The sequence below is a fragment of the Oncorhynchus nerka genome, unplaced genomic scaffold (assembly GCF_034236695.1).
Source record: "Oncorhynchus nerka isolate Pitt River unplaced genomic scaffold, Oner_Uvic_2.0 unplaced_scaffold_1268, whole genome shotgun sequence".
In the NCBI taxonomy this organism is placed as follows: Eukaryota; Metazoa; Chordata; class Actinopteri; order Salmoniformes; family Salmonidae; genus Oncorhynchus; species Oncorhynchus nerka.
The window spans coordinates 95,907-120,176 of record NW_027040070.1 but is presented as its reverse complement, the minus strand read 5'-3'; the positions used below and the strand labels follow the sequence as shown (position 1 = coordinate 120,176).

The 24,270-nt window shown below is 49.2% G+C and overlaps 1 protein-coding gene across 1 annotated transcript in view; it reads left to right on the top strand.

Moving 5' to 3' along the window:
- LOC115127996 (P protein-like) overlaps positions 1-24,270 on the top strand; it is a gene marked incomplete at its 3' end in the record, with an annotated part of 94,235 nt that overhangs the window by 24,149 nt on the left and 45,816 nt on the right. The window contains exons 4-5 of the mRNA XM_065015786.1: positions 14,555-14,712; positions 14,933-15,015. Of these exons, the coding sequence (XP_064871858.1) occupies positions 14,555-14,712; positions 14,933-15,015 (241 nt within the window). The remainder of the gene's footprint in view (positions 1-14,554; positions 14,713-14,932; positions 15,016-24,270) is intronic.

Genomic DNA, 24,270 nt, shown 5'->3' with positions numbered 1-24,270 from the left:
CCATACAACACAGTACTGCTGAGTCTACTGCATCAGTCCATACAACACAGTACTGCTGAGTCTACTGTATCAGTCCCATACAACACAGTACTGTTGAGTCTACTGCATCAGTCCCATACAACACAGTACTGCTGAGTCTACTGCATCAGTCCCATACAACACAGTACTGTTGAGTCTACTGCATCAGTCCAATACAACACAGTACTGCTGAGTCTACTGCATCAGTCCCATACAACACAGTACTGTAGCTATAGTACTGAGTCTACTGCATCAGTCTCATCAACACAGTACTGTAGCTAGCTGAGTCTACTGCATCAGTCCCATACAACACAGTACTGCTGAGTCTACTGTATCCTCCCATACAACACAGTACTGTTGAGTCTACTGTATCAGTCCCATACAACACAGTACTGCTGAGTCTACTGTATCCTCCCATACAACACAGTACTGTTGAGTCTACTGTATCAGTCCCATACAACACAGTACTGCTGAGTCTACTGCATCAGTCCCATACAACACAGTACTGTTGAGTCTACTGTATCAGTCCCATACAACACAGTACTGTTGAGTCTACTGCATCAGTCCAATACAACACAGTACTGCTGAGTCTACTGCATCAGTCCAATACAACACAGTACTGTTGAGTCTACTGCATCAGTCCAATACAACACAGTACTGCTGAGTCTACTGTATCCTCCCATACAACACAGTACTGTTGAGTCTACTGTATCAGTCCCATACAACACAGTACTGTTGAGTCTACTGCATCAGTCCAATACAACACAGTACTGCTGAGTCTACTGCATCAGTCCAATACAACACAGTACTGTTGAGTCTACTGCATCAGTCCCATACAACACAGTACTGCTGAGTCTACTGTATCAGTCCCATACAACACAGTACTGTTGAGTCTACTGCATCAGTCCCATACAACACAGTACTGCTGAGTCTACTGTATCAGTCCCATACAACACAGTACTGTTGAGTCTACTGCATCAGTCCCATACAACACAGTACTGCTGAGTCTACTGCATCAGTCCCATACAACACAGTACTGTTGAGTCTACAGCATCAGTCCAATACAACACAGTACTGCTGAGTCTACTGCATCAGTCCCATACAACACAGTACTGTAGCTATAGTACTGCTGAGTCTACTGCATCAGTCTCATACAACACAGTACTGTAGCTATAGTACTGTCTACTGCATCAGTCCCATACAACACAGTACTGCTGAGTCTACTGTATCTACAACACAGTACTGTTGAGTCTACTGTATCAGTCCCATACAACACAGTACTGCTGAGTCTACTGTATCCTCCCATACAACACAGTACTGTTGAGTCTACTGTATCAGTCCCATACAACACAGTACTGCTGAGTCTACTGTATCCTCCCATACAACACAGTACTGTTGAGTCTACTGTATCAGTCCCATACAACACAGTACTGTTGAGTCTACTGCATCAGTCCAATACAACACAGTACTGCTGAGTCTACTGCATCAGTCCAATACAACACAGTACTGTTGAGTCTACTGCATCAGTCCAATACAACACAGTACTGCTGAGTCTACTGTATCAGTCCCATACAACACAGTACTGTTGAGTCTACTGCATCAGTCCCATACAACACAGTACTGCTGAGTCTACTGTATCAGTCCCATACAACACAGTACTGCTGAGTCTACTGCATCAGTCCCATACAACACAGTACTGTAGCTATAGTACTGCTGAGTCTACTGCATCAGTCCAATACAACACAGTACTGTAGCTATAGTACTGCTGAGTCTACTACTGCATCAGTCCCATACAACACAGTACTGTTGAGTCTACTGTATCAGTCCCATACAACACAGTACTGCTGAGTCTACTGCATCAGTCCCATACAACACAGTACTGTAGCTATAGTACTGCTGAGTCTACTGCATCAGTCCCATACAACACAGTACTGTTGAGTCTACTGCATCAGTCCCATACAACACAGTACTGTTGAGTCTACTGCATCAGTCCAATACAACACAGTACTGCTGAGTCTACTGTATCCTCCCATACAACACAGTACTGTTGAGTCTACTGTATCAGTCCCATACAACACAGTACTGCTGAGTCTACTGTATCCTCCCATACAACACAGTACTGTTGAGTCTACTGTATCAGTCCCATACAACACAGTACTGTAGCTATAGTACTGCTGAGTCTACTGCATCAGTCCAATACAACACAGTACTGTAGCTATAGTACTGCTGAGTCTACTGCATCAGTCCCATACAACACAGTACTGCTGAGTCTACTGTATCAGTCCCATACAACACAGTACTGTTGAGTCTACTGCATCAGTCCCATACAACACAGTACTGCTGAGTCTACTGCATCAGTCCCATACAACACAGTACTGTTGAGTCTACAGCATCAGTCCAATACAACACAGTACTGCTGAGTCTACTGCATCAGTCCCATACAACACAGTACTGTAGCTATAGTACTGCTGAGTCTACTGCATCAGTCTCATACAACACAGTACTGTAGCTATAGTACTGCTGAGTCTACTGCATCAGTCCCATACAACACAGTACTGCTGAGTCTACTGTATCCTCCCATACAACACAGTACTGTTGAGTCTACTGTATCAGTCCCATACAACACAGTACTGCTGAGTCTACTGTATCCTCCCATACAACACAGTACTGTTGAGTCTACTGTATCAGTCCCATACAACACAGTACTGCTGAGTCTACTGTATCCTCCCATACAACACAGTACTGTTGAGTCTACTGTATCAGTCCCATACAACACAGTACTGTTGAGTCTACTGCATCAGTCCAATACAACACAGTACTGCTGAGTCTACTGCATCAGTCCAATACAACACAGTACTGTTGAGTCTACTGCATCAGTCCAATACAACACAGTACTGCTGAGTCTACTGTATCAGTCCCATACAACACAGTACTGTTGAGTCTACTGCATCAGTCCCATACAACACAGTACTGCTGAGTCTACTGTATCAGTCCCATACAACACAGTACTGTTGAGTCTACTGCATCAGTCCCATACAACACAGTACTGCTGAGTCTACTGCATCAGTCCCATACAACACAGTACTGTTGAGTCTACAGCATCAGTCCAATACAACACAGTACTGCTGAGTCTACTGCATCAGTCCCATACAACACAGTACTGTAGCTATAGTACTGCTGAGTCTACTGCATCAGTCTCATACAACACAGTACTGTAGCTATAGTACTGCTGAGTCTACTGCATCAGTCCCATACAACACAGTACTGCTGAGTCTACTGTATCCTCCCATACAACACAGTACTGTTGAGTCTACTGTATCAGTCCCATACAACACAGTACTGCTGAGTCTACTGTATCCTCCCATACAACACAGTACTGTTGAGTCTACTGTATCAGTCCCATACAACACAGTACTGCTGAGTCTACTGTATCCTCCCATACAACACAGTACTGTTGAGTCTACTGCATCAGTCCCATACAACACAGTACTGCTGAGTCTACTGTATCAGTCCCATACAACACAGTACTGTTGAGTCTACTGTATCAGTCCCATACAACACAGTACTGTTGAGTCTACTGCATCAGTCCAATACAACACAGTACTGCTGAGTCTACTGCATCAGTCCAATACAACACAGTACTGTTGAGTCTACTGCATCAGTCCAATACAACACAGTACTGCTGAGTCTACTGTATCAGTCCCATACAACACAGTACTGTTGAGTCTACTGCATCAGTCCCATACAACACAGTACTGCTGAGTCTACTGTATCAGTCCCATACAACACAGTACTGTTGAGTCTACTGCATCAGTCCCATACAACACAGTACTGCTGAGTCTACTGCATCAGTCCCATACAACACAGTACTGTTGAGTCTACAGCATCAGTCCAATACAACACAGTACTGCTGAGTCTACTGTATCAGTCCCATACAACACAGTACTGTTGAGTCTACTGTATCAGTCCCATACAACACAGTACTGCTGAGTCTACTGTATCCTCCCATACAACACAGTACTGTTGAGTCTACTGTATCAGTCCCATACAACACAGTACTGCTGAGTCTACTGTATCCTCCCATACAACACAGTACTGTTGAGTCTACTGTATCAGTCCCATACAACACAGTACTGTTGAGTCTACTGCATCAGTCCCATACAACACAGTACTGTAGCTATAGTACTGCTGAGTCTACTGCATCAGTCCAATACAACACAGTACTGTAGCTATAGTACTGCTGAGTCTACTGCATCAGTCCCATACAACACAGTACTGCTGAGTCTACTGTATCAGTCCCATACAACACAGTACTGTTGAGTCTACTGCATCAGTCCCATACAACACAGTACTGCTGAGTCTACTGCATCAGTCCCATACAACACAGTACTGTTGAGTCTACAGCATCAGTCCAATACAACACAGTACTGCTGAGTCTACTGCATCAGTCCCATACAACACAGTACTGTAGCTATAGTACTGCTGAGTCTACTGCATCAGTCTCATACAACACAGTACTGTAGCTATAGTACTGCAGAGTCTACTGCATCAGTCCCATACAACACAGTACTGCTGAGTCTACTGTATCCTCCCATACAACACAGTACTGTTGAGTCTACTGTATCAGTCCCATACAACACAGTACTGCTGAGTCTACTGTATCCTCCCATACAACACAGTACTGTTGAGTCTACTGTATCAGTCCCATACAACACAGTACTGCTGAGTCTACTGTATCCTCCCATACAACACAGTACTGTTGAGTCTACTGTATCAGTCCCATACAACACAGTACTGTTGAGTCTACTGCATCAGTCCAATACAACACAGTACTGCTGAGTCTACTGCATCAGTCCAATACAACACAGTACTGTTGAGTCTACTGCATCAGTCCAATACAACACAGTACTGCTGAGTCTACTGTATCAGTCCCATACAACACAGTACTGTTGAGTCTACTGCATCAGTCCCATACAACACAGTACTGCTGAGTCTACTGTATCAGTCCCATACAACACAGTACTGTTGAGTCTACTGCATCAGTCCCATACAACACAGTACTGCTGAGTCTACTGCATCAGTCCCATACAACACAGTACTGTTGAGTCTACAGCATCAGTCCAATACAACACAGTACTGCTGAGTCTACTGCACCAGTCCCATACAACACAGTACTGTAGCTATAGTACTGCTGAGTCTACTGCATCAGTCTCATACAACACAGTACTGTAGGTATAGTACTGCTGAGTCTACCGCATCAGTCCCATACAACACAGTACTGCTGAGTCTACTGTATCCTCCCATACAACACAGTACTGTTGAGTCTACTGTATCAGTCCCATACAACACAGTACTGCTGAGTCTACTGTATCCTCCCATACAACACAGTACTGTTGAGTCTACTGTATCAGTCCCATACAACACAGTACTGCTGAGTCTACTGTATCCTCCCATACAACACAGTACTGTTGAGTCTACTGTATCAGTCCCATACAACACAGTACTGTTGAGTCTACTGCATCAGTCCAATACAACACAGTACTGCTGAGTCTACTGCATCAGTCCAATACAACACAGTACTGTTGAGTCTACTGCATCAGTCCAATACAACACAGTACTGCTGAGTCTACTGTATCAGTCCCATACAACACAGTACTGTTGAGTCTACTGCATCAGTCCCATACAACACAGTACTGCTGAGTCTACTGTATCAGTCCCATACAACACAGTACTGCTGAGTCTACTGCATCAGTCCCATACAACACAGTACTGTAGCTATAGTACTGCTGAGTCTACTGCATCAGTCTCATACAACACAGTACTGTAGCTATAGTACTGCTGAGTCTACTGCATCAGTCCCATACAACACAGTACTGCTGAGTCTACTGTATCCTCCCATACAACACAGTACTGTTGAGTCTACTGTATCAGTCCCATACAACACAGTACTGCTGAGTCTACTGCATCAGTCCCATACAACACAGTACTGTAGCTATAGTACTGCTGAGTCTACTGCATCAGTCCCATACAACACAGTACTGTTGAGTCTACTGCATCAGTCCCATACAACACAGTACTGTTGAGTCTACTGCATCAGTCCAATACAACACAGTACTGCTGAGTCTACTGTATCCTCCCATACAACACAGTACTGTTGAGTCTACTGTATCAGTCCCATACAACACAGTACTGCTGAGTCTACTGTATCCTCCCATACAACACAGTACTGTTGAGTCTACTGTATCAGTCCCATACAACACAGTACTGCTGAGTCTACTGTATCCTCCCATACAACACAGTACTGTTGAGTCTACTGTATCAGTCCCATACAACACAGTACTGTTGAGTCTACTGCATCAGTCCAATACAACACAGTACTGCTGAGTCTACTGCATCAGTCCAATACAACACAGTACTGTTGAGTCTACTGCATCAGTCCAATACAACACAGTACTGCTGAGTCTACTGTATCAGTGCCATACAACACAGTACTGTTGAGTCTACTGCATCAGTCCCATACAACACAGTACTGCTGGGTCTACTGTATCAGTCCCATACAACACAGTACTGTTGAGTCTACTGCATCAGTCCCATACAACACAGTACTGCTGAGTCTACTGCATCAGTCCCATACAACACAGTACTGTTGAGTCTACAGCATCAGTCCAATACAACACAGTACTGCTGAGTCTACTGCATCAGTCCCATACAACACAGTACTGTAGCTATAGTACTGCTGAGTCTACTGCATCATTCTCATACAACACAGTACTGTAGCTATAGTACTGCAGAGTCTACTGCATCAGTCCCATACAACACAGTACTGCTGAGTCTACTGTATCCTCCCATACAACACAGTACTGTTGAGTCTACTGTATCAGTCCCATACAACACAGTACTGCTGAGTCTACTGTATCCTCCCATACAACACAGTACTGTTGAGTCTACTGTATCAGTCCCATACAACACAGTACTGCTGAGTCTACTGTATCCTCCCATACAACACAGTACTGTTGAGTCTACTGTATCAGTCCCATACAACACAGTACTGTTGAGTCTACTGCATCAGTCCAATACAACACAGTACTGCTGAGTCTACTGCATCAGTCCAATACAACACAGTACTGTTGAGTCTACTGCATCAGTCCAATACAACACAGTACTGCTGAGTCTACTGTATCAGTCCCATACAACACAGTACTGTTGAGTCTACTGCATCAGTCCCATACAACACAGTACTGCTGAGTCTACTGTATCAGTCCCATACAACACAGTACTGCTGAGTCTACTGCATCAGTCCCATACAACACAGTACTGTAGCTATAGTACTGCTGAGTCTACTGCATCAGTCTCATACAACACAGTACTGTAGCTATAGTACTGCTGAGTCTACTGCATCAGTCCCATACAACACAGTACTGCTGAGTCTACTGTATCCTCCCATACAACACAGTACTGTTGAGTCTACTGTATCAGTCCCATACAACACAGTACTGCTGAGTCTACTGCATCAGTCCCATACAACACAGTACTGTTGAGTCTACTGCATCAGTCCCATACAACACAGTACTGTTGAGTATACTGCATCAGTCCAATACAACACAGTACTGCTGAGTCTACTGTATCCTCCCATACAACACAGTACTGTTGAGTCTACTGTATCAGTCCCATACAACACAGTACTGTTGAGTCTACTGCATCAGTCCAATACAACACAGTACTGCTGAGTCTACTGCATCAGTCCAATACAACACAGTACTGTTGAGTCTACTGCATCAGTCCAATACAACACAGTACTGCTGAGTCTACTGTATCAGTCCCATACAACACAGTACTGTTGAGTCTACTGCATCAGTCCCATACAACACAGTACTGCTGAGTCTACTGTATCAGTCCCATACAACACAGTACTGCTGAGTCTACTGTATCAGTCCCATACAACACAGTACTGCTGAGTCTACTGCATCAGTCCAATACAACACAGTACTGTAGCTATAGTACTGCTGAGTCTACTGCATCAGTCCCATACAACACAGTACTGTAGCTATAGTACTGCTGAGTCTACTGCATCAGTCCCATACAACACAGTACTGCTGAGTCTACTGTATCAGTCCCATACAACACAGTACTGCTGAGTCTACTGTATCAGTCCCATACAACACAGTACTGTAGCTATAGTACTGCTGAGTCTACTGCATCAGTCCAATACAACACAGTACTGTAGCTATAGTACTGCTGAGTCTACTGCATCAGTCCCATACAACACAGTACTGCTGAGTCTACTGTATCAGTCTCATACAACACAGTACTGTAGCTATAGTACTGCTGAGTCTACTGCATCAGTCCAATACAACACAGTACTGCTGAGTCTACTGCATCAGTCTCATACAACACAGTACTGTAGCTATAGTACTGCTGAGTCTACTGCATCAGTCCAATACAACACAGTACTGCTGAGTCTACTGTATCAGTCCCATACAACACAGTACTGTTGAGTCTACTGCATCAGTCCCATACAACACAGTACTGCTGAGTCTACTGTATCAGTCCCATACAACACAGTACTGTTGAGTCTACTGCATCAGTCCCATACAACACAGTACTGCTGAGTCTACTGCATCAGTCCCATACAACACAGTACTGTTGAGTCTACAGCATCAGTCCAATACAACACAGTACTGCTGAGTCTACTGCATCAGTCCCATACAACACAGTACTGTAGCTATAGTACTGCTGAGTCTACTGCATCAGTCTCATACAACACAGTACTGTAGCTATAGTACTGCAGAGTCTACTGCATCAGTCCCATACAACACAGTACTGCTGAGTCTACTGTATCCTCCCATACAACACAGTACTGTTGAGTCTACTGTATCAGTCCCATACAACACAGTACTGCTGAGTCTACTGTATCCTCCCATACAACACAGTACTGTTGAGTCTACTGTATCAGTCCCATACAACACAGTACTGCTGAGTCTACTGTATCCTCCCATACAACACAGTACTGTTGAGTCTACTGTATCAGTCCCATACAACACAGTACTGTTGAGTCTACTGCATCAGTCCAATACAACACAGTACTGCTGAGTCTACTGCATCAGTCCAATACAACACAGTACTGTTGAGTCTACTGCATCAGTCCAATACAACACAGTACTGTTGAGTCTACTGCATCAGTCCCATACAACACAGTACTGCTGAGTCTACTGTATCAGTCCCATACAACACAGTACTGCTGAGTCTACTGCATCAGTCCCATACAACACAGTACTGTAGCTATAGTACTGCTGAGTCTACTGCATCAGTCTCATACAACACAGTACTGTAGCTATAGTACTGCTGAGTCTACTGCATCAGTCCCATACAACACAGTACTGCTGAGTCTACTGTATCCTCCCATACAACACAGTACTGTTGAGTCTACTGTATCAGTCCCATACAACACAGTACTGCTGAGTCAACTGCATCAGTCCCATACAACACAGTACTGTTGAGTCTACTGCATCAGTCCCATACAACACAGTACTGTTGAGTATACTGCATCAGTCCAATACAACACAGTACTGCTGAGTCTACTGTATCCTCCCATACAACACAGTACTGTTGAGTCTACTGTATCAGTCCCATACAACACAGTACTGTTGAGTCTACTGCATCAGTCCAATACAACACAGTACTGCTGAGTCTACTGCATCAGTCCAATACAACACAGTACTGTTGAGTCTACTGCATCAGTCCAATACAACACAGTACTGCTGAGTCTACTGTATCAGTCCCATACAACACAGTACTGTTGAGTCTACTGCATCAGTCCCATACAACACAGTACTGCTGAGTCTACTGTATCAGTCCCATACAACACAGTACTGCTGAGTCTACTGTATCAGTCCCATACAACACAGTACTGCTGAGTCTACTGCATCAGTCCAATACAACACAGTACTGTAGCTATAGTACTGCTGAGTCTACTGCATCAGTCCCATACAACACAGTACTGTAGCTATAGTACTGCTGAGTCTACTGCATCAGTCCCATACAACACAGTACTGCTGAGTCTACTGTATCAGTCCCATACAACACAGTACTGTAGCTATAGTACTGCTGAGTCTACTGCATCAGTCCAATACAACACAGTACTGTAGCTATAGTACTGCTGAGTCTACTGCATCAGTCCCATACAACACAGTACTGCTGAGTCTACTGTATCAGTCTCATACAACACAGTACTGTAGCTATAGTACTGCTGAGTCTACTGCATCAGTCCAATACAACACAGTACTGCTGAGTCTACTGCATCAGTCTCATACAACACAGTACTGTAGCTATAGTACTGCTGAGTCTACTGCATCAGTCCAATACAACACAGTACTGCTGAGTCTACTGCATCAGTCTCATACAACACAGTACTGTAGCTATAGTACTGCTGAGTCTACTGCATCAGTCCCATACAACACAGTACTGTAGCTATAGTACTGCTGAGTCTACTGTATCAGTCCCATACAACACAGTACTGCTGAGTCTACTGCATCAGTCCCATACAACACAGTACTGCTGAGTCTACTGCATCAGTCTCATACAACACAGTACTGTAGCTATAGTACTGCTGAGTCTACTGCATCAGTCCAATACAACACAGTACTGCTGAGTCTACTGCATCAGTCCCATACAACACAGTACTGCTGAGTCTACTGCATCAGTCCCATACAACAGAGTACTGCTGAGTCTACTGCATCAGTCCCATACAACACAGTACTGTAGCTATAGTACTGCTGAGTCTACTGCATCAGTCCCATACAACACAGTACTGCTGAGTCTACTGCATCAGTCCCATACAACAGAGTACTGCTGAGTCTACTGCATCAGTCCCATACAACACAGTACTGTAGCTATAGTACTGCTGAGTCTACTGCATCAGTCCAATACAACACAGTACTGCTGAGTCTACTGCATCCGTCCCATACAACACAGTACTGTAGCTATAGTACTGCTGAGTCTACTGCATCAGTCCAATACAACACAGTACTGTAGCTATAGTACTGCTGAGTCTACTGCATCAGTCCCATACAACACAGTACTGTAGCTATAGTACTGCTGAGTCTACTGCATCAGTCCCATACAACACAGTACTGCTGAGTCTACTGTATCAGTCCCATACAACACAGTACTGCTGAGTCTACTGTATCAGTCCCATACAACACAGTACTGCTGAGTCTACTGTATCAGTCCCATACAACACAGTACTGCTGAGTCTACTGCATCAGTCCAATACAACACAGTACTGTAGCTATAGTACTGCTGAGTCTACTGCATCAGTCCCATACAACACAGTACTGTAGCTATAGTACTGCTGAGTCTACTGCATCAGTCCCATACAACACAGTACTGCTGAGTCTACTGTATCAGTCCCATACAACACAGTACTGTAGCTATAGTACTGCTGAGTCTACTGCATCAGTCCAATACAACACAGTACTGTAGCTATAGTACTGCTGAGTCTACTGCATCAGTCCAATACAACACAGTACTGCTGAGTCTACTGCATCAGTCTCATACAACACAGTACTGTAGCTATAGTACTGCTGAGTCTACTGCATCAGTCCAAAACAACACAGTACTGCTGAGTCTACTGCATCAGTCTCATACAACACAGTACTGTAGCTATAGTACTGCTGAGTCTACTGCATCAGTCCCATACAACACAGTACTGTAGCTATAGTACTGCTGAGTCTACTGCATCCGTCCCATACAACACAGTACTGCTGAGTCTACTGTATCAGTCCCATACAACACAGTACTGCTGAGTCTACTGCATCAGTCCCATACAACACAGTATTGCTGAGTCTACTGTATCAGTCCCATACAACACAGTACTGCTGAGTCTACTGCATCAGTCTCATACAACACAGTACTGTAGCTATAGTACTGCTGAGTCTACTGCATCAGTCCAATACAACACAGTACTGCTGAGTCTACTGCATCAGTCCCATACAACACAGTACTGCTGAGTCTACTGCATCAGTCCCATACAACAGAGTACTGCTGAGTCTACTGCATCAGTCCCATACAACACAGTACTGTAGCTATAGTACTGCTGAGTCTACTGCATCAGTCCCATACAACACAGTACTGCTGAGTCTACTGCATCAGTCCCATACAACAGAGTACTGCTGAGTCTACTGCATCAGTCCCATACAACACAGTACTGTAGCTATAGTACTGCTGAGTCTACTGCATCAGTCCAATACAACACAGTACTGCTGAGTCTACTGCATCCGTCCCATACAACACAGTACTGTAGCTATAGTACTGCTGAGTCTACTGCATCAGTCCAATACAACACAGTACTGTAGCTATAGTACTGCTGAGTCTACTGCATCCGTCCAATACAACACAGTACTGCTGAGTCTACTGCATCCGTCCCATACAACACAGTACTGCTGAGTCTACTGTATCAGTCCCATACAACACAGTACTGCTGAGTCTACTGCATCAGTCTCATACAACACAGTACTGCTGAGTCTACTGTATCAGTCCCATACAACACAGTACTGCTGAGTCTACTGCATCAGTCCAATACAACACAGTACTGTAGCTATAGTACTGCTGAGTCTACTGCATCAGTCCCATACAACACAGTACTGCTGAGTCTACAGCATCAGTCCCATACAACTTGTTGAGGCCCTGATTGGCTGGACACTGTGACCTATACTGTAGTGTAGAGGTCCTGATTGGCTGGACACTGTGACCTATACTGTAGTGTAGAGGCCCTGACTGGCTGGACACTGTGACCTATACTGTAGTGTAGAGGTCCTGATTGGCTGGACACTGTGACCTATACTGTAGTGAGAGGTCCTGATTGGCTGGACACTGTGACCTATACTGTAGTGTAGAGGCCCTGACTGGCTGGACACTGTGACCTATACTGTAGTGTAGAGGTCATGATTGGCTGGACAGTGTGACCTATACTGTAGTGTAGAGGTCATGACTGACTGGACAGTGTGACCTATACTGTAGTGTAGAGGTCCTGATTGGCTGGACACTGTGACCTATACTGTAGTGTAGAGGCCCTGACTGGCTGGACACTGTGACCTATACTGTAGTGTAGAGGTCCTGATTGGCTGGACACTGTGACCTATACTGTAGTGAGAGGTCCTGATTGGCTGGACACTGTGACCTATACTGTAGTGTAGAGGCCCTGACTGGCTGGACACTGTGACCTATACTGTAGTGTAGAGGTCCTGATTGGCTGGACACTGTGACCTATACTGTAGTGTAGAGGCCCTGACTGGCTGGACACTGTGACCTATACTGTAGTGTAGAGGTCCTGATTGGCTGGACACTGTGACCTATACTGTAGTGTAGAGGTCCTGATTGGCTGGACACTGTGACCTATACTGTAGTGTAGAGGTCCTGATTGGCTGGACACTGTGACCTATACTGTAGTGTAGAGGTCCTGATTGGCTGGACACTGTGACCTATACTGTAGTGTAGAGGTCCTGATTGGCTGGACACTGTGACCTATACTGTAGTGTAGAGGTCATGACTGACTGGACAGTGTGACCTATACTGTAGTGTAGAGGTCCTGATTGGCTGGACACTGTGACCTATACTGTAGTGTAGAGGTCCTGATTGGCTGGACACTGTGACCTATACTGTAGTGAGAGGTCCTGATTGGCTGGACACTGTGAACTATACTGTAGTGTAGAGGCCCTGACTGGCTGGACACTGTGACCTATACTGTAGTGTAGAGGTCCTGATTGGCTGGACACTGTGACCTATACTGTAGTGTAGAGGTCATGACTGACTGGACAGTGTGACCTATACTGTAGTGTAGAGGTCCTGACTGGCTGGACACTGTGACCTATACTGTAGTGTAGAGGTCCTGATTGGCTGGACACTGTGACCTATACTGTAGTGTAGAGGTCCTGACTGGCTGGACACTGTGACCTATACTGTAGTGTAGAGGTCCTGACTGGCTGGACACTGTGACCTATACTGTAGTGTAGAGGTCCTGACTGGCTGGACACTGTGACCTATACTGTAGTGTAGAGGTCCTGACTGGCTGGACACTGTGACCTATACTGTAGTGTAGAGGCCCTGACTGGCTGGACACTGTGACCTATACTGTAGTGTAGAGGTCATGACTGACTGGACAGTGTGACCTATACTGTAGCCATTAGTGATGGGGACCATGAAGTGGTGGTCAGGTAGAATGATGTAGGGACCAGTGCAGTAGAATATCTTAGTAGAAGGCTCTGATGGGGACCATGACATATTCAGTATAATTGGGTTAACTACGCCTTTAAAAGGAGACGGCAGAAACACTTTAAATCACAAAGATGCACAGCTATTCAACTAAACCAGGCGTCCACATCAAGCTTTAAAAGGACAAAAAAAGATGACATCATGTTCTACTAATCTGTTGATAATGTCAGGTTTCCCCTTTTTTATGAAAGACTTCCAGGTTAAATAAAGATTGGATTAAAAAACAAAATCCTATAGTCATTTCCCTTGACCGCCTGCTGCCCAATAGCGTTGAACCTGACGGATTTCCATGACAACGCCTTGCTGAAGCTGCAGGTGGGCGGGCCTTTCGCGAGTGGCATGGTGGATCTGACCAATGAGGAGTACATCCTTATTCAGGTGGAGCAGACTGAAGAGGCGGGGCCACGGAGAAGGCGGGTCCAGACGGTAAGAGTCTCCACCCACGTTCCACCTCTGTTTCTGAATGCAGTTTTGAAGTCCCAAAATGGCACCCTATTCCCTATATAGTGCACTACTTTAGACCAGAGCCCTATGGGTTAAAAGTAGTGCACTTCAAAGGGAATAGGGTGCCATTTGGGATCTAGCCTGTGTTTTACAGCGGTACCAATCGGATTGTAATACCATCTGTGTTTCTCCTTTTCAACAGGTGATCTATAACTGGACCATACCTCTGCATTCTGAACGGAGTGACCAGGTTATAACGACTAAAACATTTGAGATGTTGAGCAGGTACGTCCCCAAATCATTCCTGTACTGTACTTGATCGGCTATGAAAAGCCAACTGACATTTACTCCTGAGGTGCTGACTTGCTGCACCCTCGACAACCACTGTGATTATTAATATTTGACCCTGCTGGTCATCTATGAACATTTGAACATCTTGGGCCATGTTCTGTTATAATCTCCACCCGGCACAGCCAGAAGAGGACTGGCCACCCCACATAGCCTGGTTCCTTTCTAGGTTTCTTCCTAGGTTTTTTGCCTTTCTAGGGAGTTTTTCCTAGCCACCGTGCTTCTACACCTGCATTGTTTGCTGTTTGGGGTTTTAGTCTGGGTTTCTGTACAGCACTTTGAGATATCAGCTGATGTACGAAGGGCTATATAAATACATTTGATTTGATTTGCACTATTCCTGATGTTGCTCTCTACTAGTTAACATGAACTTTCCTGCATGTCCAGTACTGTTATAGTACCATTGGCTTGTTCTCAGTAGTTGTTTCTGATGGTCCTGTATGGGTACAGTAGTTCAGTCTGATTGACCTGTATGGGTACAGTAGTTCAGTCTGATGGTCCTGTATGGGTACAGTAGTTCAGTCTGATTGACCTGTATGGGTACAGTAGTTCAGTCTGATGGTCCTGTATGGGTACAGTAGTTGTTTCTGATGGTCCTGTATGGGTACAGTAGTTCAGTCTGATGGTCCTGTATGGGTACAGTAGTTGTTTCTGATGGTCCTGTATGGGTACAGTAGTTCAGTCTGATGGTCCTGTATGGGTACAGTAGTTCAGTCTGATGGTCCTGTATGGGTACAGTAGTTGTTTCTGATGGTCCTGTATGGGTACAGTAGTTCAGTCTGATGGTCCTGTATGGGTACAGTAGTTCAGTCTGATAGTCCTGTATGGGTACAGTAGTTGTTTCTGATGGTCCTGTATGGGTACAGTAGTTCAGTCTGATGGTCCTGTATGGGTACAGTAGTTCAGTCTGATGGTCCTGTATGGGTACAGTAGTTCAGTCTGATGGTCTTGTATGGGTACAGTAGTTCAGTCTGATGGTCCTGTATGGGTACAGTAGTTCAGTCTGATGGTCTTGTATGGGTACAGTAGTTCAGTCCCATTACACTTGCGGGGGTCGTAGAGCGTCTCCCCTTTCCATAGTGGGGTCATATTAGTTCAAACAGTTTGGACGCTACAGACAGAACCTTGCCCATCATCCCTGACTTCTGATGAGTCCCGGTTCAGGACCCTACAGACAGAACCTGGCCCATCAGCTCAGCCACCTCCCACCACAGGTGTGGAAATCTGACAGAACCTGGCCCATCAGCTCAGCCACCTCCCACCATAGGTGTGGAATGCTGACAGAACCTGGCCCATCAGCTCAGCCACCTCCCACTGCAGGTGTGGAAAGCTGACAGAACCTGGCCCATCAGCTCAGCCACCTCCCACCACAGGTGTGGAATGCTGACAGAACCTGGCCCATCAGCTCAGCCACCTCCCACCACAGGTGTGGAATGCTGACAGAACCTGGCCCATCAGCTCAGCCACCTCCCACCACAGGTGTGGAAAGCTGACAGAACCTGGCCCATCAGCTCAGCCACCTCCCACCACACGTGTGGAAAGCTGACAGAGGGGGTTGTGGTGGATTGAGACTCAGCCACCTCCCACCACAGGTGTGGAATGCTGACAGAACCTGGCCATCAGCTCAGCCACCTCCCACCACAGGTGTGGAAAGCTGACAGAGGGGGATGTGGTGGATTGAGACTCAGCCACCTCCCACCACAGGTGTGGAAAGCTGAAAGAGGGGGATGTGGTGGATTGAGACTCAGCCACCTCCCACCACAGGTGTGGAAAGCTGACAGAGGGGGTTGTGGTGGATTGAGACTCAGCCACCTCCCACCACAGGTGTGGAATGCTGACAGAACCTGGCCATCAGCTCAGCCACCTCCCACCACAGGTGTGGAAAGCTGACAGAGGGGGATGTGGTGGATTGAGACTCAGCCACCTCCCACCACAGGTGTGGAAAGCTGAAAGAGGGGGATGTGGTGGATTGAGACTCAGCCACCTCCCACCACAGGTGTGGAAAGCTGACAGAGGGGGTTGTGGTGGATTGAGACTCAGCCACCTCCCACCACAGGTGTGGAAAGCTGACAGAGGGGGATGTGGTGGATTGAGACTCAGCCACCTCCCACCACAGGTGTGGAAAGCTGAAAGAGGGGGATGTGGTGGATTGAGACTCAGCCACCTCCCACCACAGGTGTGGAAAGCTGACAGAGGGGGTTGTGGTGGATTGAGACTCAGCCACCTCCCACCACAGGTGTGGAAAGCTGAAAGAGGGGGATGTGGTGGATTGAGACTCAGCCACCTCCCACCACAGGTGTGGAAAGCTGACAGAGGGGGTTGTGGTGGATTGAGACTCAGCCACCTCCCACCACAGGTGTGGAATGCTGACAGAACCTGGCCATCAGCTCAGCCACCTCCCACCACAGGTGTGGAAAGCTGACAGAGGGGGATGTGGTGGATTGACACTCAGCCACCTCCCACCACAGGTGTGGAAAGCTGAAAGAGGGGGATGTGGTGGATTGAGACTCAGCCACCTCCCACCACAGGTGTGGAAAGCTGACAGAGGGGGTTGTGGTGGATTGAGACTCAGCCACCTCCCACCACAGGTGTGGAATGCTGACAGAACCTGGCCATCAGCTCAGCCACCTCCCACCACAGGTGTGGAAAGCTGACAGAGGGGATGTGGTGGATTGAGACTCAGCCACCTCCCACCACAGGTGTGGAAAGCTGAAAGAGGGGGATGTGGTGGATTGAGACTCAGCCACCTCCCACCACAGGTGTGGAAAGCTGACAGAGGGGTTGTGGTGGATTGAGACTCAGCCACCTCCCACCACAGGTGTGGAAAGCTGACAGAGGGGGATGTGGTGGATTGAGACTCAGCCACCTCCCACCACAGGTGTGGAAAGCTGAAAGAGGGGATGTGGTGGATTGAGACTCAGCCACCTCCCACCACAGGTGTGGAAAGCTGACAGAGGGGGTTGTGGTGGATTGAGACTCAGCCACCTCCCACCACAGGTGTGGAAAGCTGACAGAGGGGGTTGTGGTGGATTGAGACTCAGCCACCTCCCACCACAGGTGTGGAAAGCTGACAGAGGGGGTTGTGGTGGATTGAGACTCAGCCACCTCCCACCACAGGTGTGGAAAGCTGACAGAGGGGGTTGTGGTGGATTGAGACTCAGCCACCTCCCACCACAGGTGTGGAAAGCTGACAGAGGGGGATGTGGTGGATTGAGACTCAGCCACCTCCCACCACAGGTGTGGAAAGCTGAAAGAGGGGGATGTGGTGGATTGAGACTCAGCCACCTCCCACCACAGGTGTGGAAAGCTGACAGAGGGGGATGTGGTGGATTGAGACTCAGCCACCTCCCACCACAGGTGTGGAATGCTGACAGAACCTGGCCATCAGCTCAGCCACCTCCCACCACAGGTGTGGAAAGCTGACAGAGGGGGATGTGGTGGATTGACACTCAGCCACCTCCCACCACAGGTGTGGAAAGCTGAAAGAGGGGGATGTGGTGGATTGAGACTCAGCCACCTCCCACCACAGGTGTGGAAAGCTGACAGAGGGGGTTGTGGTGGATTGAGACTCAGCCACCTCCCACCACAGGTGTGGAATGCTGACAGAACCTGGCCATCAGCTCAGCCACCTCCCACCACAGGTGTGGAAAGCTGACAGAGGGGATGTGGTGGATTGAGACTCAGCCACCTCCCACCACAGGTGTGGAAAGCTGAAAGAGGGGATGTGGTGGATTGAGACACAGCCACCTCCCACCACAGGTGTGGAAAGCTGACAGAGGGGTTGTGGTGGATTGAGACTCAGCCACCTCCCACCACAGGTGTGGAAAGCTGACAGAGGGGATGTGGTGGATTGAGACTCAGCCACCTCCCACCACAGGTGTGGAAAGCTGAAAGAGGGGGATGTGGTGGATTGAGACTCAGCCACCTCCCACCACAGGTGTGGAAAGCTGACAGAGGGGTTGTGGCGGATTGAGACTCAGCCACCTCCCACCACAGGTGTGGAAAGCTGACAGAGGGGTTGTGGTGGATTGAGACTCAGCCACCTCCCACCACAGGTGTGGAAAGCTGACAGAGGGGATGTGGTGGATTGAGACTCAGCCACCTCCCACCACAGGTGTGGAAAGCTGACAGAGGGGGTTGTGGTGGATTGAGACTCAGCCACCTCCCACCACAGGTGTGGAAAGCTGACAGAGGGGATGTGGTGGATTGAGACTCAGCCACCTCCCACCACAGGTGTGGAAAGCTGAAAGAGGGGGATGTGGTGGATTGAGACTCAGCCACCTCCCACCACAGGTGTGGAAAGCTGACAGAGGGGGATGTGGTGGATTGAGACTCAGCCACCTCCCACCACAGGTGTGGAAAGCTGAAAGAGGGGGATGTGGTGGATTGAGACTCAGCCACCTCCCACCACAGGTGTGGAAAGCTGACAGAGGGGTTGTGGTGGATTGAGACTCAGCCACCTCCCACCACAGGTGTGGAAAGCTGAAAGAGGGGGATGTGGTGGATTGAGACTCAGCCACCTCCCACCACAGGTGTGGAAAGCTGACAGAGGGGTTGTGGTGGATTGAGACTCAGCCACCTCCCACCACAGGTGTGGAATGCTGACAGAACCTGGCCATCAGCTCAGCCACCTCCCACCACAGGTGTGGAAAGCTGACAGAGGGGGATGTGGTGGATTGACACTCAGCCACCTCCCACCACAGGTGTGGAAAGCTGAAAGAGGGGGATGTGGTGGATTGAGACTCAGCCACCTCCCACCACAGGTGTGGAAAGCTGACAGAGGGGGTTGTGGTGGATTGAGACTCAGCCACCTCCCACCACAGGTGTGGAAAGCTGACAGAGGGGGTTGTGGTGGATTGAGACTCAGCCACCTCCCACCACAGGTGTGGAAAGCTGACAGAGGGGGATGTGGTGGATTGAGACTCAGCCACCTCCCACCACAGGTGTGGAAAGCTGACAGAGGGGGATGTGGTGGATTGAGACTCAGCCACCTCCCACCACAGGTGTGGAAAGCTGAAAGAGGGGGATGTGGTGGATTGAGACTCAGCCACCTCCCACCACAGGTGTGGAAAGCTGACAGAGGGGGTTGTGGTGGATTGAGACTCAGCCACCTCCCACCACAGGTGTGGAAAGCTGACAGAGGGGGATGTGGTGGATTGAGACTCAGCCACCTCCCACCACAGGTGTGGAAAGCTGAAAGAGGGGGATGTGGTGGATTGAGACTCAGCCACCTCCCACCACAGTTGTGGAAAGCTGACAGAGGGGGTTGTGGTGGATTGAGACTCAGCCACCTCCCACCACAGGTGTGGAAAGCTGAAAGAGGGGGATGTGGTGGATTGAGACTCAGCCACCTCCCACCACAGGTGTGGAAAGCTGACAGAGGGGGTTGTGGTGGATTGAGACTCAGCCACCTCCCACCACAGGTGTGGAATGCTGACAGAACCTGGCCATCAGCTCAGCCACCTCCCACCACAGGTGTGGAAAGCTGACAGAGGGGGATGTGGTGGATTGAGACTCAGCCACCTCCCACCACAGGTGTGGAAAGCTGAAAGAGGGGATGTGGTGGATTGAGACTCAGCCACCTCCCACCACAGGTGTGGAAAGCTGACAGAGGGGTTGTGGTGGATTGAGACTCAGCCACCTCCCACCACAGGTGTGGAATGCTGACAGAACCTGGCCATCAGCTCAGCCACCTCCCACCACAGGTGTGGAAAGCTGACAGAGGGGGATGTGGTGGATTGAGACTCAGCCACCTCCCACCACAGGTGTGGAAAGCTGAAAGAGGGGGATGTGGTGGATTGAGACTCAGCCACCTCCCACCACAGGTGTGGAAAGCTGACAGAGGGGGTTGTGGTGGATTGAGACTCAGCCACCTCCCACCACAGGTGTGGAAAGCTGACAGAGGGGGATGTGGTGGATTGAGACTCAGCCACCTCCCACCACAGGTGTGGAAAGCTGAAAGAGGGGATGTGGTGGATTGAGACTCAGCCACCTCCCACCACAGGTGTGGAAAGCTGACAGAGGGGTTGTGGTGGATTGAGACTCAGCCACCTCCCACCACAGGTGTGGAAAGCTGAAAGAGGGGGATGTGGTGGATTGAGACTCAGCCACCTCCCACCACAGGTGTGGAAAGCTGACAGAGGGGGTTGTGGTGGATTGAGACTCAGCCACCTCCCACCACAGGTGTGGAATGCTGACAGAACCTGGCCATCAGCTCAGCCACCTCCCACCACAGGTGTGGAAAGCTGACAGAGGGGGATGTGGTGGATTGAGACTCAGCCACCTCCCACCACAGGTGTGGAAAGCTGAAAGAGGGGGATGTGGTGGATTGAGACTCAGCCACCTCCACCACAGGTGTGGAAAGCTGACAGAGGGGTTGTGGTGGATTGAGACTCAGCCACCTCCCACCACAGGTGTGGAAAGCTGACAGAGGGGGATGTGGTGGATTGAGACTCAGCCACCTCCCACCACAGGTGTGGAAAGCTGAAAGAGGGGGATGTGGTGGATTGAGACTCAGCCACCTCCCACCACAGGTGTGGAAAGCTGACAGAGGGGGTTGTGGTGGATTGAGACTCAGCCACCTCCCACCACAGGTGTGGAAAGCTGAAAGAGGGGGATGTGGTGGATTGAGACTCAGCCACCTCCCACCACAGGTGTGGAAAGCTGACAGAGGGGTTGTGGTGGATTGAGACTCAGCCACCTCCCACCACAGGTGTGGAATGCTGACAGAACCTGGCCATCAGCTCACCCCCTCCCACCACAGGTGTGGAAAGCTGACAGAGGGGATGTGGTGGATTGAGACTCAGCCACCTCCCACCACAGGTGTGGAAAGCTGAAAGAGGGGATGTGGTGGATTGAGACTCAGCCACCTCCCACCACAGGTGTGGAAAGCTGACAGAGGGGTTGTGGTGGATTGAGACTCAGCCACCTCCCACCACAGGTGTGGAATGCTGACAGAACCTGGCCATCAGCTCAGCCACCTCCCACCACAGGTGTGGAAAGCTGACAGAGGGGATGTGGTGGATTGAGACTCAGCCACCTCCCACCACAGGTGTGGAAAGCTGAAAGAGGGGGATGTGGAGGATTGAGACTCAGCCACCTCCCACCACAGTTGTGGAAAGCTGACAGAGGGGTTGTGGTGGATTGAGACTCAGCCACCTCCACCACAGGTGTGGAAAGCTGAAAGAGGGGGATGTGGTGGATTGAGACTCAGCCACCTCCCACCACAGGTGTGGAAAGCTGACAGAGGGGTTGTGGTGGATTGAGACTCAGCCACCTCCCACCACAGGTGTGGAATGCTGACAGAACCTGGCCATCAGCTCAGCCACCTCCCACCACAGGTGTGGAAAGCTGACAGAGGGGATGTGGTGGATTGAGACTCAGCCACCTCCCACCACAGGTGTGGAAAGCTGAAAGAGGGGGATGTGGTGGATTGAGACTCAGCCACCTCCCACCACAGGTGTGGAAAGCTGACAGAGGGGTTGTGGTGGATTGAGACTCAGCCACCTCCCACCACAGGTGTGGAATGCTGACAGAACCTGGCCATCAGCTCAGCCACCTCCCACCACAGGTGTGGAAAGCTGACAGAGGGGATGTGGTGGATTGAGACTCAGCCACCTCCCACCACAGGTGTGGAAAGCTGAAAGAGGGGGATGTGGTGGATTGAGACTCAGCCACCTCCCACCACAGGTGTGGAAAGCTGACAGAGGGGTTGTGGTGGATTGAGACTCAGCCACCTCCCACCACAGGTGTGGAAAGCTGACAGAGGGGGATGTGGTGGATTGAGACTCAGCCACCTCCCACCACAGGTGTGGAAAGCTGAAAGAGGGGATGTGGTGGATTGAGACTCAGCCACCTCCCACCACAGGTGTGGAAAGCTGACAGAGGGGTTGTGGTGGATTGAGACTCAGCCACCTCCCACCACAGGTGTGGAAAGCTGACAGAGGGGTTGTGGTGGATTGAGACTCAGCCACCTCCCACCACAGGTGTGGAATGCTGACAGAACCTGGCCATCAGCTCAGCCACCTCCCACCACAGGTGTGGAAAGCTGACAGAGGGGGATGTGGTGGATTGAGACTCAGCCACCTCCCACCACAGGTGTGGAAAGCTGAAAGAGGGGGATGTGGTGGATTGAGACTCAGCCACCTCCCACCACAGGTGTGGAAAGCTGACAGAGGGGGTTGTGGTGGATTGAGACTCAGCCACCTCCCACCACAGGTGTGGAAAGCTGACAGAGGGGGATGTGGTGGATTGAGACTCAGCCACCTCCCACCACAGGTGTGGAAAGCTGAAAGAGGGGGATGTGGTGGATTGAGACTCAGCCACCTCCCACCACAGGTGTGGAAAGCTGACAGAGGGGGTTGTGGTGGATTGAGACTCAGCCACCTCCACCACAGGTGTGGAAAGCTGAAAGAGGGGGATGTGGTGGATTGAGACTCAGCCACCTCCCACCACAGGTGTGGAAAGCTGACAGAGGGGGTTGTGGTGGATTGAGACTCAGCCACCTCCCACCACAGGTGTGGAATGCTGACAGAACCTGGCCATCAGCTCACCCCCCTCCCACCACAGGTGTGGAAAGCTGACAGAGGGGGATGTGGTGGATTGAGACTCAGCCACCTCCCACCACAGGTGTGGAAAGCTGAAAGAGGGGGATGTGGTGGATTGAGACTCAGCCACCTCCCACCACAGGTGTGGAAAGCTGACAGAGGGGGTTGTGGTGGATTGAGACTCAGCCACCTCCCACCACAGGTGTGGAATGCTGACAGAACCTGGCCATCAGCTCAGCCACCTCCCACCACAGGTGTGGAAAGCTGACAGAGGGGGATGTGGTGGATTGAGACTCAGCCACCTCCCACCACAGGTGTGGAAAGCTGAAAGAGGGGGATGTGGTGGATTGAGACTCAGCCACCTCCCACCACAGGTGTGGAAAGCTGACAGAGGGGGTTGTGGTGGATTGAGACTCAGCCACCTCCCACCACAGGTGTGGAAAGCTGACAGAGGGGGATGTGGTGGATTGAGACTCAGCCACCTCCCACCACAGGTGTGGAAAGCTGAAAGAGGGGATGTGGTGGATTGAGACTCAGCCACCTCCACCACAGGTGTGGAAAGCTGACAGAGGGGTTGTGGTGGATTGAGACTCAGCCACCTCCCACCACAGGTGTGGAAAGCTGAAAGAGGGGGATGTGGTGGATT